The 15192-nt window shown below is 34.7% G+C and overlaps 1 protein-coding gene and 1 long non-coding RNA gene across 2 annotated transcripts; one reads left to right on the top strand and one right to left on the bottom strand.

The window, feature by feature from the left end:
- Positions 1–1679: 1679 nt before the first annotated feature.
- On the top strand, positions 1680–6295 carry pygo1 (pygopus family PHD finger 1). The gene is made up of 3 exons (XM_042775728.1): positions 1680–1817; positions 3060–3145; positions 4963–6295. Exons 1-3 carry the CDS (start codon positions 1769–1771, stop codon positions 5971–5973), a joined length of 1146 nt encoding a protein of 381 aa, XP_042631662.1. The 5' UTR covers positions 1680–1768; the 3' UTR covers positions 5974–6295.
- Positions 6296–11359: 5064 nt separating this feature from the next.
- On the bottom strand, positions 11360–13092 carry LOC122148680. The gene is made up of 2 exons (XR_006162551.1): positions 12954–13092; positions 11360–11966 (listed from the first exon to the last, which is right to left on the bottom strand). It is a non-coding gene; the product is annotated as an uncharacterized LOC122148680 (long non-coding RNA).
- Positions 13093–15192: the final 2100 nt, after the last annotated feature.

Genomic DNA, 15192 nt, shown 5'->3' with positions numbered 1-15192 from the left:
AAGATCAGGCTAAAAAGTCTCCAGACCAGTTTGTTTTCAGCAAGATTTGATGCTGGGATTTATGTTTATATTGATATACATTTTAATATGCTTTAATAAATGTAGGTGATTTTACTCAGGAAATAATATCATTCATCATAATTCATCTCACTTTATTCAGTGCTGATAGGAACTGCACGTGTTTAAACTCTTTTGATTTTCAAATTAATTCTGTTCTGGTATTCTTCTGTTGAAGTGTTTTTTTTTTTGTTTTTTGTTTTTTAAATATTAATAAGGGTGATCTTTTTAAACTCTTCAAGCAGTGATGGTTTCACACTGCAGCAGTAAATGTATCTATACGCCTTAAAAACTGAATGTATTTCTTGATAAAGTGCCAGTATTCTGCTTTACTTTACAAATACATGTACCATGTGTTTATGTACCATGTGTTTATTTAAGTTTTTTTTTCTGTTAATTGTAATGTTTATGCCAAGGTATACCCCCACCACAAATAGATTGTTTATAAAGAATGATTTCCAGTTTAAATAAAAATGCTGAAAACTTTAAAATGTTGTCTCTTTTCTCTTAAAGAATTAGTATTACGTATATATATATATATATATATATATATATATATATATATATATATATATATATATATATATATATATACACACACACACACACAAAATTAATATTATATACGAATATATATGAACATATTACAGTTTGTGGCATATTACTATAAAACAATTAAAAAAAATTGTATTATGTAGTTAGTATAGTTAGTATTATCATGTGTTTGTATATATATATATATATATATATATATATATATATATATATATATATATATATATAGTAGACGATTTATAGTGGGTGAAATGGGTGAAATAATAATAAATAAGTGAAAAAAGGCAAAGTAAATTACTAGAAATAAAGGAAAGTGGCTTTATTACATAGATGTAGATAGATTTCTTACTTTATTATTGAAAGATTTTTTTTTCCAAAATAAAATAAAATAATAATAAAAAAAAATAAAATGTGTCTGCCATTATTTTGCACCTGTGCCCTGTGTTGCAGGCGCATATTACTGCCGCCATACAAGGTAAATAATAATTTTTAAAATGACAGCATTTATAATATCATAACATTACATCAGCAGATCATCATCATCATCATCATCGCGCGGGTCGGTAACATCAAACGCAACACTACAGACACAAGCGCGCTCTTTAATGTAGAGGGGTTTCTGCGCGCGGACGCGCACACGCTCCGCCCACCATCCCCCTCCCGCGCCGCTTCTCACTCAGCATTGTTTACAAGTTTACAAACGCAAGCGGAGCTGTCGTTCATTTCCGCGAACTGCCCCGTAAAACAAGAAGTCAAAGGTGTCTGCTCCTCCCAAACCTTGCGCACGGGTGCAGCTTTCCTGCTCGAAACTACTATGGCGAAAGCTTAGCTTTTGAATATTAATGAGGCCGTGCTGACGTTCTTGCCTTTGGTTGGGGACGTTCTTTAACGTTGCGGTCGTTCTCTCATCAATATTAAACAGGTGACGTCATCGGTACGCTTCAAATGGCGACGGTTTTAGCTCATGAATATTAATAGAGAAGCCTCCGCCGTAGTAGGAACAGTAAATTCGCTTCCCGGTCGCGTACGGAGCAACGCCGCCGCCGCCGTGATTGCAGCGAAAACGGGGGAAGAACTACAAACATTCTCTCCAACATCAAAGTTATACCATTTTCCCGTTCCTTCCGTGCGTTTGAGTCATGTGAGGGCGCCTGTAATGTCCACAGAGCAGGATAAAGATTCATTCTCTCTAAAACGAAACCGAGGTAACGTGGATTTTCCGTGTTTTCGAGGCTTGATTCGGTGTCGGTCGTGATTACCGGAGCGACAGAAACAGTCTGGCGGCCTTCGGGCCTTCGGTGGAGAACAGAAAAGTAGACAGCGACGTATTCAGATAACGTTACGCGTTTAAGAAGTAAAGCGTGTCAGGCCTCAGTGAACGCTGTCAGACGAACACGAGTTTCTGCAGAGTTTCGGGAAGTTTGGAGCTGATCCGCAAATCATACCAGAGCTTATTTATTAATGCTCCTCAGTAGCGTCAGATGTTTATGATGTAACCTTAAAAAGCAAAACTCTCACAAAAGTTGACGTTAAAAGTTAAAAGAAGGTACAGTGAACAAGTCAAATAAATAAATAAACATAAAATTGTGTATACGGATGTATAAATGTAACAACCGCGATGTGCAATGAGACCATGTGACATTCAAGTGTTAATTTATAGTTTACTATTTTAAATTCGTTACTTTAGTTACATTTTAAATGTTTGTGTGCATTTTATTTTTTTAATTATTTTTTTTTGCCTTATATATCCTTTTTTTTTTTTTTTTTTTTTTTTTTATTACATAGGCTAACTATAATAAATAATATTTTAAAGTCATTACTTTAGTTACATTTTAAATGTTTGTGTTCATTTTATTTATTTATTTGCCTATATATTATTTATTTATTTATTTATTTTTATTATTTTTTTTATTACATAGGCTAACTATAATAACCCAATAACCCAAGTTTATTATGTCTTATTTTCTGAAAATCTCTACCAATTACTGTATTCTATTATAATCTATATATAATCTAATTAAACACTGAATTGTATATGAATTAGTGTTGTAATCTGCTGATGTAATACAGACTGTAACATGCACGTTTCAGCATAAATCACTTTTTAAGACCCTAAAGTTCGTAAATTTAATGTCTATTAGCTTTGAGCTTTTTCTTTTGTATGCTAGTGTAAGCTGACAAAATAAACAATATGCACTTTTAAAATGTGCAGTCTTATGAAAATATAGGATCAATTATGGCATCTAAATTATACTGGATGTACTAAAAATGGAAACGAGATCTTCTATATGTCCGACCCAAACTTCCTGTTTCAGTAAGAAATGCATCAAACTGTTTCTCAAGCCGTTCATATTCACAGCTTTCACACACGTCAGTGCTGTAGACACGATATGTTTCAGGTGTTTTGGATGATCTGTTTAATTTGAGCTCAGTTTGTGATTTTCCAGGAGGTGACGGGGGGCTGGATATTTTAGGCGGTCCTGGGCTGCTGCTGGGAAGCCCAGAGAAAAAGAGACGCAGGTCGAGCACACAGGTACTGTATGAAACTCACAGCTATTTCCTCTTTTATTTTCTCCACAGACAGTTCAATAGGAATCGCTATATTTGATTGCAGATCATTTGAATTCGAAACAACAGAAACCAAACAATATTAACTAAATATTGTTGCTTATAACTGATGTGATAAGACCATGATGAAGTAATATCTACGTTACACATTAAAGTGCACTATCCAAACTTAAATTGTTGTATTTTATGAACACTTTGGAATATAGACCTAAGGTTGGTCTCGTTTTAAACAAGAAAATTGTGGATTTTTTTCAAAAAATTAAAGTATCAAAAAGTTATAGAAGTTTAAATAAATAAAATGCGCTATATTAATTTTATTTATTATAAATATTTTACATAACAGGTTTTACTATAAAATTGGTATAAAATTAAAGCCTTGTGTCTAAATAAGTTATGTTCCAAATTTGAAGTTATGAAAAAAATGGAGGTTCCTGTGAGAGTTTATTTAGGGCGTCATACCACAAACAGCCACTGGGAGCCATCAAAACTCCTTTGAATTTTGTTTAATGAATTTTTCCCTAGATTTCTCTGTCAGTTTTACTTCAATACTCGAAATAACCTCCAAATATGGAATCCTGAGACTCAGACCTTTCCAATGATATGTTTGTTGCCAAGATTATAAAAAGTTTTGATTCTAAAAGACCGTAGTGCATTTTGTAATATGACACTTGACACCGCCCACTAAGGGGGAGGAGACCGCCATAAGATTTTAAAGCACCATTTCCATGGTAACGCAATGTCCGATTTCAAAATGGTTTTCACAGGATGAATCTTGGGCTTCTAATGATATATAATTTATGATGATTACTAAAAGATTTTATAGAGAAAAAGGACAACAAAAAAAAGAGCGCCAAGCGTCCCACAGGTGGGACGGTGACAGTTAAGGGGTTAAAAAACACATTTTTGTTAAATACTCAGACATACACAACTGTTCAAACATTTGGGGTCGGTAAAAATATATTATTTAAAGAAATTAATACTTTTATTCAGCAAAGATGCTTGAAATTGATCAAAAGTGACAGTAAAGACTGTTAAAAAAATTACATATATCACAAAAATATGAAGCAGCACAGCTGTTTTCAACATTGATAATAATCAGAAATGTTTCTTGAGCGGCAAATCATTATATTAGAATGATTTCTGAAGATCATGTGACACTGAAGACTGGAGTAATGATGCTGAAAATACAGCTGCGCATCACAGAAATAAATTACAGTTTAACACACATTCTCATAGAAAACAGTTATTTAAAATTGCAATAATATTTCACTATTTTTGCTGTGTTTCTAATCAAATAAATGCAGCCTCGGTGAGCAGAAGACTCTTTCAAAAACAGTAAAAAACTTACCGACCTCAAATATTTGAACAGTTGCTTTTCATTCTGTTTGTCTGCGTTTAGAAAGTGAAGGAAGATTCAGAAAAAACAAAGAAAAAGTGCATTAAAGTGCACTATCCAAACTTAAATTGTTGTATTTTATGAACACTTTGGAATATAGACCTACGGTTGGTCTCATTTTAAACATTAAAATTAGCAGATTTTGGCAAAAGTGGATTTTTTTCAAAAAATTAAAGTATCAAAAAGTTATAGAAGTTTAAATGTACTGTAAATAAAATGTGCTATATATATTTTATTTATTCTAAATATTTTTACATAACAGGTTTTACTCTAAAATTGGTATAAAATTAAAACCTTGTGTCTAAATAAGTTATGTTCCAAATTTGAAGTTGATATGAAAAAAATGGACATAATTACTAAATATAGAGAACTATCTTTCTCGACAGGCGCCGTCCTTCTCTCCTCTGTCTGAATATGCGCCGCCTCCAAACCCGAGCGCGGATCACCTAATAGCCTCCAATCCTTTCGATGACGATTACAACTCGCCGTCCCTGAAGGCGCTTCCTCCTGCAAACCCTTATTTCGTCCACTCACATTACCCAGGGTTTAGCGGCTATGGGTCGCCAAGGATGTCATCCAGGATGCCTTCTCCATTCGGGGCTCCCTACCAGATGCGAAACCAGCCTCATGCTTTTTCCCAGAATCCCATGGGATACAACCGGGCACCGGGATTTAACTTCGGCCACCCGGAAAACCCAAATTACGGGCAGCCGTTTAGCGGCGGCGGCAATAACGTCATGCACTTCAGACCGAATCCAGGAGAGCACGTCAGTCTTCAAAATCTGAGCCAAAGCGCTAGTCCAGGAGGTCGGGTTTTCGGTCCAGAGGGAAACCCAGCCCGGGATTTGAGCCCGAATTTTTCTCAGCAGCAGAATAACTTCATGCGGTCCATTACGCCAACGTCTAAACAGGACCCGAGCGAAGCTGTGAACAAACCCGCCATGCAGAACCATAACTGTGAAGAAGAGAAGACTCAGGACAGCGCGCCAGAGCTGAAGACAAAGACGGGAGCGGAGAAACTCAACGGCGTCCTTCACGCCAACAACGAAGCCTTGAAGAAGTCGCCGGGACCGGGCGGCAGTAACGGCGCTTTGAGCAATAATAAAGTTGTGAACAGAAGGAGCACGTCCTCCTCGTCCGAGCCGGTCTACCCATGCGGCATATGCCTGAGCGAAGTGAACGATGACCAAGAGGCCATTCTGTGCGAGGCCTTGTGTCAGAAATGGTTCCACAGAGTTTGCACTGGGATGACCGAGACGGCGTACAATCTGTTGACGGCCGAGACGTCTGCGGTTTGGGGTTGCGATGCTTGCATGGAGGACAAAGGAGCGCAGCTGCTCAAAACACGAGAGGCGTCGGGGACGATCATGAGCGCGACTGACAGTGAGAGCCACTGATGTCAGAGTCCCTGCTTCGATTGAGTTCCAAAGCTTTACTGGCTCCTCTTGTTTCGACTCGCCAAGAATGCTTTTATCGTGTTGAAAATTTATGTTTTTTGTTTTTTTCACCGAATCAGAGAAAGTCTTAGGGGTTTGCGACATCATGAGGGTGAGTCAGTGATTAGAAATCATTTTTTGAATGCACACTACTTTTGAGAAGTTTGGAGTCGGTAAGATTTTTTTTAAATTTTTTAAGTCTGTTCTGCTCACAAAGGCTGCATTTATTTGATCAAAAACACAGTAAAAACGGTGAAATATTATTGTGATTTAAAATAACTGTTTTCTAAGTTAATATATTGTAAAATGTAATTTATTTCTGTGATGCAAAGCTGAATTTTCAGCATCATTATTCCAGTTTTCAGTGATCTTCAGAAATCATTCTTATATGATGATTTGCTGCTCGAGAAACATTTTTAATTATTATTAATGTTGAAAACAGTCATGCTGCTTAATTTTTTTTTTTTTTTTTTTTTTTTTTTTTAGGATTGTTTGATGAATAAAAAGTTCAAAAGAGCAACATTTGTTACATTATAAACATCTTTAGCGTCACTTTTGATCAATTTAATGCATCTTTGCTTAATAAAAATATAATTTTATTTAAAGAAATAAAAATCTTACTGTCCCCAAACTTGTGGACGGTAGTGTATTCGTTTTCTTCCATGTGTAGATCTCTAATCTAATGTCTTTAAATCTGGAGGTGTGTCTGTGCTTCATTTCTTGATTTTTACACATTTCATCAGAACCGAGCCTTTCTCACAGTGATTTCTTTACATCACGTGTTTATTTAAAAGTGGTCGGGCTCAGATATCTTCCTTTGGTTCGACTCGATCGATCCATGAAACACTTAATATCAATGATTTTACTGATGATGGGTTTTTATTCATTAATTCTTACATTACAGCTGTAACTAACAGACAGTATCCAGGTTTCAGAGTGACTCAAAAACACAAGCTCTTCATTTTCTTTAGCCAGAACGGTGTTCAATCTGTCAAATCAGCAATAAATCTGCTCGGAAACCTTTACAGACATTCGATTGATACGAGCTGAGAGTGTTTTGTAGATGCTGATCATTAATAGTTCACATGACGGGGCCTTACCCATTGAATGTAGCTGTAGAATATTTACTGTAGCATATTTTCATATCATGTGTCTTGTGTAAGTGTTGAGGGTACTAGCAGCATGTCGTTTAGTCTTAGTGAGCAATATTCCTGGACGTGCTGTATATTGCATTTTGTTCCTTCTCATTGCTCTTTTTCAAACATTGGCTCATTGATTGTTTTATGCTCAAATGAAGTGAAAAGCTTGAATTAAAAGAGCCAGAGAACAAGTTGAAACTTTGGATGCACTTGATACTTTTGTAAGTTTTGTTGTCTGAGAGCTTTCTTTACTGGGTTGATCTGAGGTTGATTTTTTTGGCCGAGACTGAGGAGGTTTGTTACTTGAAGGCCTTATTTCTGATGCATGAAAGAGCACATAGAGTTAAAAATACTTTGTGCATTAGCCCTTTTAACCATTTATTTCCTAAAATTAATTAATTTTATTACTCAATGTTAATGGGTGAAATCTGAATTTTTTTTTTATTAATTAAAAATTAATGTATAATGAGAATCACCATTGAGAATAATAATTATAAAAAAAAATTAAAAATTTCTGGATGCATTACCTGAACATGTTTTCGTTAGATTCATCCATTAATCATCTCAAATGCATTACTTAAATTTTTATTTTTTTCTTCTTTTAAAAAATTTGTCAAATCCAGCTGCATTCTTGTTGCTTCAGCTTGGATTTGCTCTTGTTCTCTATAGTTGTTGTGTGTGTTGCTCCTGGGAAACATTGTGGCGTCGTGAATGTAAACTTCATGTCTTGCTCTCTGCGGTTTGATTCCAGATGTTTCCACACATTTTGCTGCGAAGATATTGTTGCATTGAGTACACTTGAGCATTTTACCGTTATATAACCGTGCCAATCATAAAACACACTGATCTGATTTCATTTGTTAAGCAAGATCATGTAAACAGTTGTAGTGTATTTCCCTACCATTTATTATAAAAAATAAAAAAGGACAAATTCATGACAGTGTTCATGTTAGTGATAATGTGTCTGAAGGATAAAATAATGTAGGGATGAAAGTTATTTGACTGTTGACCCCTTGTGCCTTACATGTTTTTATTTTTTTTAATATGATATTTGGATCCTGAGCTGATGGCATTGTGCAGTCAATCATTTACACACTTATCAATATGAGGTGAGAATACTAATTTTATAACAGGACAATGAATGTACGGAGCCTGTAAAGTGTAAATAACAATGATATGAAGTGAATACATTAGTGGCATCCTCAAAACCAAGCTGGTACAGTGCATACGGTTTACTGAATGTAAATTAGGGTCGTCTTGTGTGTTGTAACTCATATTTCTCTGTGAAAAACAATTGTTTGATAGAGAAACCTCTGCAAAGCCATAATTCAAATGTATTATTCAACTCAGTCTCACTTCGAACTGCTTTTAATAAAACTGATTTTAAAAAGACATTTTTCTCGAAGCAGTGTCATTTATTTGTACTGAAGTTTTGCACAGCTCTGATTTGTTTTATATGGAATAATGTTCACATCTCTCACAATAACAAATCATTATGCACATAGACTTAGAATGAATATAACACATTAGTTCTAAACCACCATTTGACACAAATAGATAATTGTACGTCCTAATGTTCCCACCAAATTATTTATTTATAAAGATCACTTTTTTTGATGATAATGCTATTCCCAGTAGTAATGTGTGTGTGTGTGTGTATGTATGTATGTATGTATGTGTGTGTGTGTATGTGTATATATATACTATTCTATTTAATTCTATTCTATTATATAGTTAACAGAGCCATACTAAACGCTTAACTTCTAATAAATGTTCTCTCTGTTGTTATTTTATTATGTATTTTTGAAATAGACTTCACTGTTTATTATTTGGATATGCAAATTTATTTAACTTTATTATTTTTAATTATATTATTCAATTTTAATAGTTATTTTATTTTATTAAATTTTAATAGTTATCCTATTTTATTCTGTTCTGTTTTATTCTATTCTGTACTATTCTATTTTATTCAATTTTAAAAGTTTTTTTTTTTCTTTTTTTTTCCTATTCTATTTTATTGTATTTTATGATGAAGTAAGTTGAAGATTGTTTTTGAGAGAAAAAGTTGAAGGAGAGCAACTGTTTGAAACCGGAAATGACAGACTGCCCCTTAGCAACCGCCATAACGTCGTAGCAACCAGTGTTTACGTCTGGCTCAGGAGTCGGAGATGCCGCTGATAGTGAGAGATCACACATGGACACAAAACCTGAACAAAGTTTACATAAGCGTCCCTTTAAAGGGAGTGAAGACCACAAACGTTCATGTCATCTGCAAGGACGAGTATCTGAGGGTCAGGTCTGAAGCATTAAATGTGAAACCGTAACCTAAAATTAAAAAAATTAAAAAAAGTGCAACAAATACTTCCAGAATGTATGATTTTGTATACTTTTTTTTTTAAACGATTGTTTTTGAATCAATGCACTTAGCAGTTTTTGCTATACATACAGAATGATTTCTCTGATTTCTATACATGCAGGATGATTTCTCTGATTTCTATACATGCAGGATGATTTCTCTGATTTCTATACACGCAGGATGATTTCTCTGATTTCTATACACGCAGGATGATTTCTCTGATTTCTATACACGCAGGATGATTTCTCTGATTTCTATACATGTAGGATGATTTCTATACATGCAGAATGATTTCTCTGATTTCTATACATGCAGGATGATTTCTCTGATTTCTATACACGCAGGATGATTTCTCTGATTTCTATACACGCAGGATGATTTCTCTGATTTCTATACACGCAGGATGATTTCTCTGATTTCTATACATACAGGATGATTTCTATACATGCAGAATGATTTCTCTGATTTCTATACATGCAGGATGATTTCTCTGATTTCTATACATACAGGATGATTTCTATACATGAAGAATGATTTCTCTGATTTCTATACATGCAGGATGATTTCTCTGATTTCTATACATACAGGATGATTTCTATACATGCAGAATGATTTCTCTGATTTCTATACACGCAGGATGATTTCTCTGATTTCTATACATACAGGATGATTTCTATACATGCAGAATGATTTCTCTGATTTCTATACACGCAGGATGATTTCTCTGATTTCTATACATACAGGATGATTTCTATACATGCAGAATGATTTCTCTGATTTCTATACATGCAGGATGATTTCTCTGATTTCTCTGATTTCTATACACGCAGGATGATTTCTCTGATTTCTATACACGCAGGATGATTTCTCTGATTTCTATACACGCAGGATGATTTCTCTGATTTCTATACATACAGGATGATTTCTATGCATGCAGAATGATTTCTCTGATTTCTATACACGCAGGATGATTTCTCTGATTTCTATACACGCAGAATGATTTCTCTGATTTCTCTGATTTCTATAGACGCAGGATGATTTCTCTGATTTCTATACACGCAGGATGATTTCTCTGATTTCTATGCACGCAGGATGATTTCTCTGATTTCTATACACGCAGGATGATTTCTCTGATTTCTATACACGCAGGATGATTTCTCTGATTTCTATACATGCAGAATGATTCTATACATGATATTCTCTTTAGGGTTGGAAATCTTTTAATTTAAAAATGGGTTTCCAGTCACGAGTTGGCATATCGATCAAATTGGCCTCTGTTATGATACACAGAATGTTTAGTATATTTTTGCTGGTCAAAGTTCAAAAGCAATTAACACATTTTATTTTTGCAATAGAACAGAAATCTATTTTTTTTTGTAAATAAGACATAAATATTGACAAAGACACCTGTAAATTGGAGCATTCTGGGTTCTTTGATCATTTTTCACGATCTAAAAGTGACATTTTAATAAATTCTGCATCCTTGTTGCTAGATTTCGGGATTTAAAAGACATTGTTTTTTGATTTCTGAGTGGCACTCAACTCTGGTTCTCGTTGTAACTTCCTGAAATAGAGGAAGTATTTCACAACATCAATCTGATGTTTTTTTTAGGTCTTCAGGACTATCACGCGGCTCTAGAAATCGACCCACACAATGCAGCCCTGCGAGCTGATACAGACAAGATTCGTGAGATCATAATAATCCCAATAAAAAAGATCCCAATAAAACAACATTTGCCTTTTTTGAATGGATGTTTATTGCAGCCAGAATCACAATACTGGACATACATCATTGCTTTATTTTAACTGCAGATAAAAACAAAAGAAGACCTTGATTTTGAGTTAACGATGAATAAGTGATCATTACTATGGACCTATGGACGTTCTCAAACAAACATGATAAATGCATTGAAAGCATGCAATAGTCTCTTATAGATGCAAATGAGAATGCAAATGATTAACTAGTGTATGAATGATTAACTGATGGAAATAATATTAGGAAAAGCCATATAATAAAAACAACTTTGAACAGAACTTTGGCTAACATTCTGACATCATTCTGATTATCATTAATATCGTTAAGTCTTTCTGTTGAATGGTTTAGGGCTGCCGTCCTCATTATACACCAGGTCAGTAACCCAGTTTATAAGTGTCTTGTCTCTGCTGTCTAGATCCTTAGGTTCAGAAGATGCCTAACGTAGCTTCTTCCAGTCACCCCACTCCATTCTCCTCGTTCTGGAAATCACCACCAGAATGGCCCTTCTAGAAACACCACAGAATTTCCCAGCTGGAGGAACATGTGTGTCACAGCTGAATCCATAATCATTCCATGTGTTGTCACTCATATAATAAGCAACATTACTCAGGGTGGTTCTTATTGGTTCACTTTCAAGAAACAACTTATATGCATTGTCCCACCACTCTTCACCCACTTCATCCAGGTTGCCCCAACTTGACATCTGTTGAAAAACCATAAATTAAAATCAGTGTTACTCTAAGTCAAAGTCCCTTTAAGGGTATTCTATAGTCTTTGTCTAAGTCAATTGTCAAATGTTAAGTTGATAAACACTAAATGTGTCCCTGGAGCACAAAAGCAGTCTTAAGTCTCTGGGGTATATTTGTAGCAATAGCCAAAAAAAAAAAACAAAAAAAAAAACATTGTATGGGTCAAAATTATCGATTTGTCTTTTATGTCAAAAATGATAAGGATATTAAGTAAAGATCATGTTCCATGAAGATGTAAATTTCCTACCGTAAATATATCAAAACTTAATTTTTGATTGGTAATATGCATTGCTAAGAACTTCATTTGGACAACTTTAAAGGTGATTTTCTCAATATTTAGATTTTTTTTTTGCGCCCTCAGATTCCAGATTTTCAAATAGTTGTATCTCGGCCAAATATTGTCCTCCTAATAAACCATACATCAATGGAAATATTATTTATTCAGCTTTCAGATGATGTATAAATCTTGCTTTTTGTTAGTTGATGCATTAAATATAGTTAACAAATGGAACCTTATTGTAAAATGTTACTTAACATTTTTCCACTAAAAGAACCCGTTGTGCATTGAAAGGTTTCCGTTAATGTTAAAACAGCTTTGTATTGTTACAGTGTCTGTACACATTTAATATTATTTTTATATTGTGAACAGACATTGTGAAAACTACAGATCGAACTTCCGCATTTTTATATCCCCACTCACGGATAGCCTGATCGAGCCCAGTGCATGATGGGTGTTGAAGTTTTCCTAATTCTTTTCGCCACAGCCCTGTTTGTTTTCGTTAGTCGTGTAGCGGAGATTTAAACAAAAAGAAAAACAAAAACCCATCGCGTTTCTACTGTCTGCAAAACTACATCTCGTCAGTTCTTCATGAAACCATAGATGCCAATAAAGAAGCTTTATTTTAAATATGATACTGGGCTAGGTATACTTAAAAACTTACTTTTTGTATGCGATGTTCTGTGACCTCCTGTAAAAGATATGCGTTGATAGAGAGCTGCTGCAATGCCTTTAAGACAGATGTAGCTATTTTATGAAAACAAAAGGAATTCAACAGTGTGTAGAGTATGGGCGGTATTAACTTGCCACGCCCCCCTGTTAAAAAAAAAAAAAAAAAAAGCAGCATGCTGATAAGGTATGTTTTGAAGCATGGCATCTGGTTTTAGCTGGTCTTGAGCAAGAGCTAGTTGCTAGTTACCAGCTTAAACCAGCTCAAACCAGCTGCCATGCTTCAAAACATACCTAACCAGCTGGTTTTTCAACAAGGGCCTGTAGACTTCTTGTGTAGAGATCACAAGTTCTTCGGACAATAGGATGTGCCATGTGTGTCATATACAAGTATTAGTAATACTGCACAAAGTACAGGTGTGTTCATCCCATGAGATATTTTAAGCTGTAGCCTACAGCTACTAATTGAATTGAGTCTAGAATGTAGCCAGCGTAGAAACTGGTTGACTTCTTTATTATTGTATATTTAATCAAAGTGAACATATAAAATCACAAAAAGTCCAAGACAGCTTTTCTAATTACTGGTCTGTGTTCAGACTGGTTTTTACACACTTCAAACTGAAAACAGTGATAGCAAATCTACTGATGCGATATTAACTGCACCACTAGATGCTACTATTGGACAAGCCATAGCATAATTTCATGCTGCTCTCCTCATCCTCCTGAATCCTCAAGTCAAGGTACGTTCATTGATACCCCAAGAACCCTCAGGATACCCTCAGGCCATCCAAGATGAGTTTGTTTCTTCATGGGAACAGATCCGACTGATCCTCTGCAGTGAATGGGTGCCGTCAGATGCTACTTACAAAACAAACACGCAGCTTTTATTTTCTCAAGACATTAACTGCTGGACTGGAGTGCTGTGGATCATCATGATGTTCTATCAGCTGTTTGGACTCTCATTCTGACGGCACCCATTCACTACAGAGCATCCATTTCTGAGCACGTGATACAATGCTACATTTCTCCAAATCTGATGAAGAAAAAACTCATCTCCATCTTGGATGTCCTGAGGGTGAGAACATTTTCAGCACCTTTTCATTTTTGTGTGACCTGTTCCTTTAAGTAAAGTAACCATTTCAATAGGACATCAAAAGGCCATTTTTGACATATTCTGAAGCATGTGTTTATTTGATAAGGTTATTGTTACATCTGTTAGTTTCAGGTGCCATATCCATCATACAGACACAACACTGGACATCAAGATTAAAATGATCAATTACAATATCAACAAAACAAGACCGATTCTGAGTGAATGATCAATAGAACGGACTCAAATAAGAGATGCAAATGTGTTTGGTCACTGTGCCTTTAACTGTGATTTGTAATTTGGGATATAAACATAGCTGTGGTCCAAGCTGGTATTAAAGGAATTGTCCAAGGTGCTGTGAGAATGTGTGGGATATGGGTGATAGGAACACGGCGAGGACTCAAAAGTGGGTGATTGAGCACTGTAGTTGCCGGATGTCGTTTTATACATCAGGTTCTGAGATCTGGTCAGCGCTGGATCTTCAGGCGACGTATGAGATCCTGGTTTGATCATGCAGGAGAAAATCCAAGGATTTCCAGGATTAGCACATGGAACCCAACGCTCAGGATTGATTTGACATTATGAGTGCAGGCTGAAAGGAGATAAAGGGAAGTCTAATTAATTATTGTGTAACCAAAGCCAGTTAATCCTTTTAGGAACTCAAAACATTTCATTGACCACTAGGCTACTTAATTTCATTTATTTTTCTGTTATTAAAAACATGATTTTAAGAATATAATGAATGTAATTCCCTGTAGTAACACAAATACAGATAATATAACCCTATAAAACTTCTAGGAAATAGTCTCTCTATTATTTAATTATAAACATTGCTATTTATAATTTGGATATGCAAATTAATTTAACTCAATTTTACTCCTTTTTTTAACTGCAAAGTGTTTAACCCTTTTTATTTGTGCAATAAACTGTATATTAACTTTATACTGTACAGTTAGAAGTATTATTTATTTAAATCACATTTTATGTATGTATTTTAATAAATGCGTTTATTATTTTATGTTTATTTTACCTGATTTTTGAATGTTTTTATTTCAATCAAATATTCTTTATTTACTATATATTTAAACCAAATTGGATTTGTTTATTAATCAAATTGAGTTTGATATATAGTTAATTTAATCTT

The sequence above is a fragment of the Cyprinus carpio genome, chromosome A18 (assembly GCF_018340385.1).
Source record: "Cyprinus carpio isolate SPL01 chromosome A18, ASM1834038v1, whole genome shotgun sequence".
In the NCBI taxonomy this organism is placed as follows: Eukaryota; Metazoa; Chordata; class Actinopteri; order Cypriniformes; family Cyprinidae; genus Cyprinus; species Cyprinus carpio.
This window is presented reverse-complemented; position numbering and strand designations above follow the sequence as displayed.

What these genes read in the sequence shown, in the direction of transcription:
- pygo1 (XM_042775728.1), top strand. Translation starts at nt 1,769, where the DNA reads ATGTCCACAGAGCAGGATAAAGATTCATTCTCTCTAAAACGAAACCGA. An exon ending in CTCTCTAAAACGAAACCGAG is followed by an intron (nt 1,818 to 3,059) that starts GTAACGTGGATT and finishes GTGATTTTCCAG; the next exon opens with GAGGTGACGGGGGGCTGGAT. An exon ending in GACGCAGGTCGAGCACACAG is followed by an intron (nt 3,146 to 4,962) that starts GTACTGTATGAA and finishes CTTTCTCGACAG; the next exon opens with GCGCCGTCCTTCTCTCCTCT.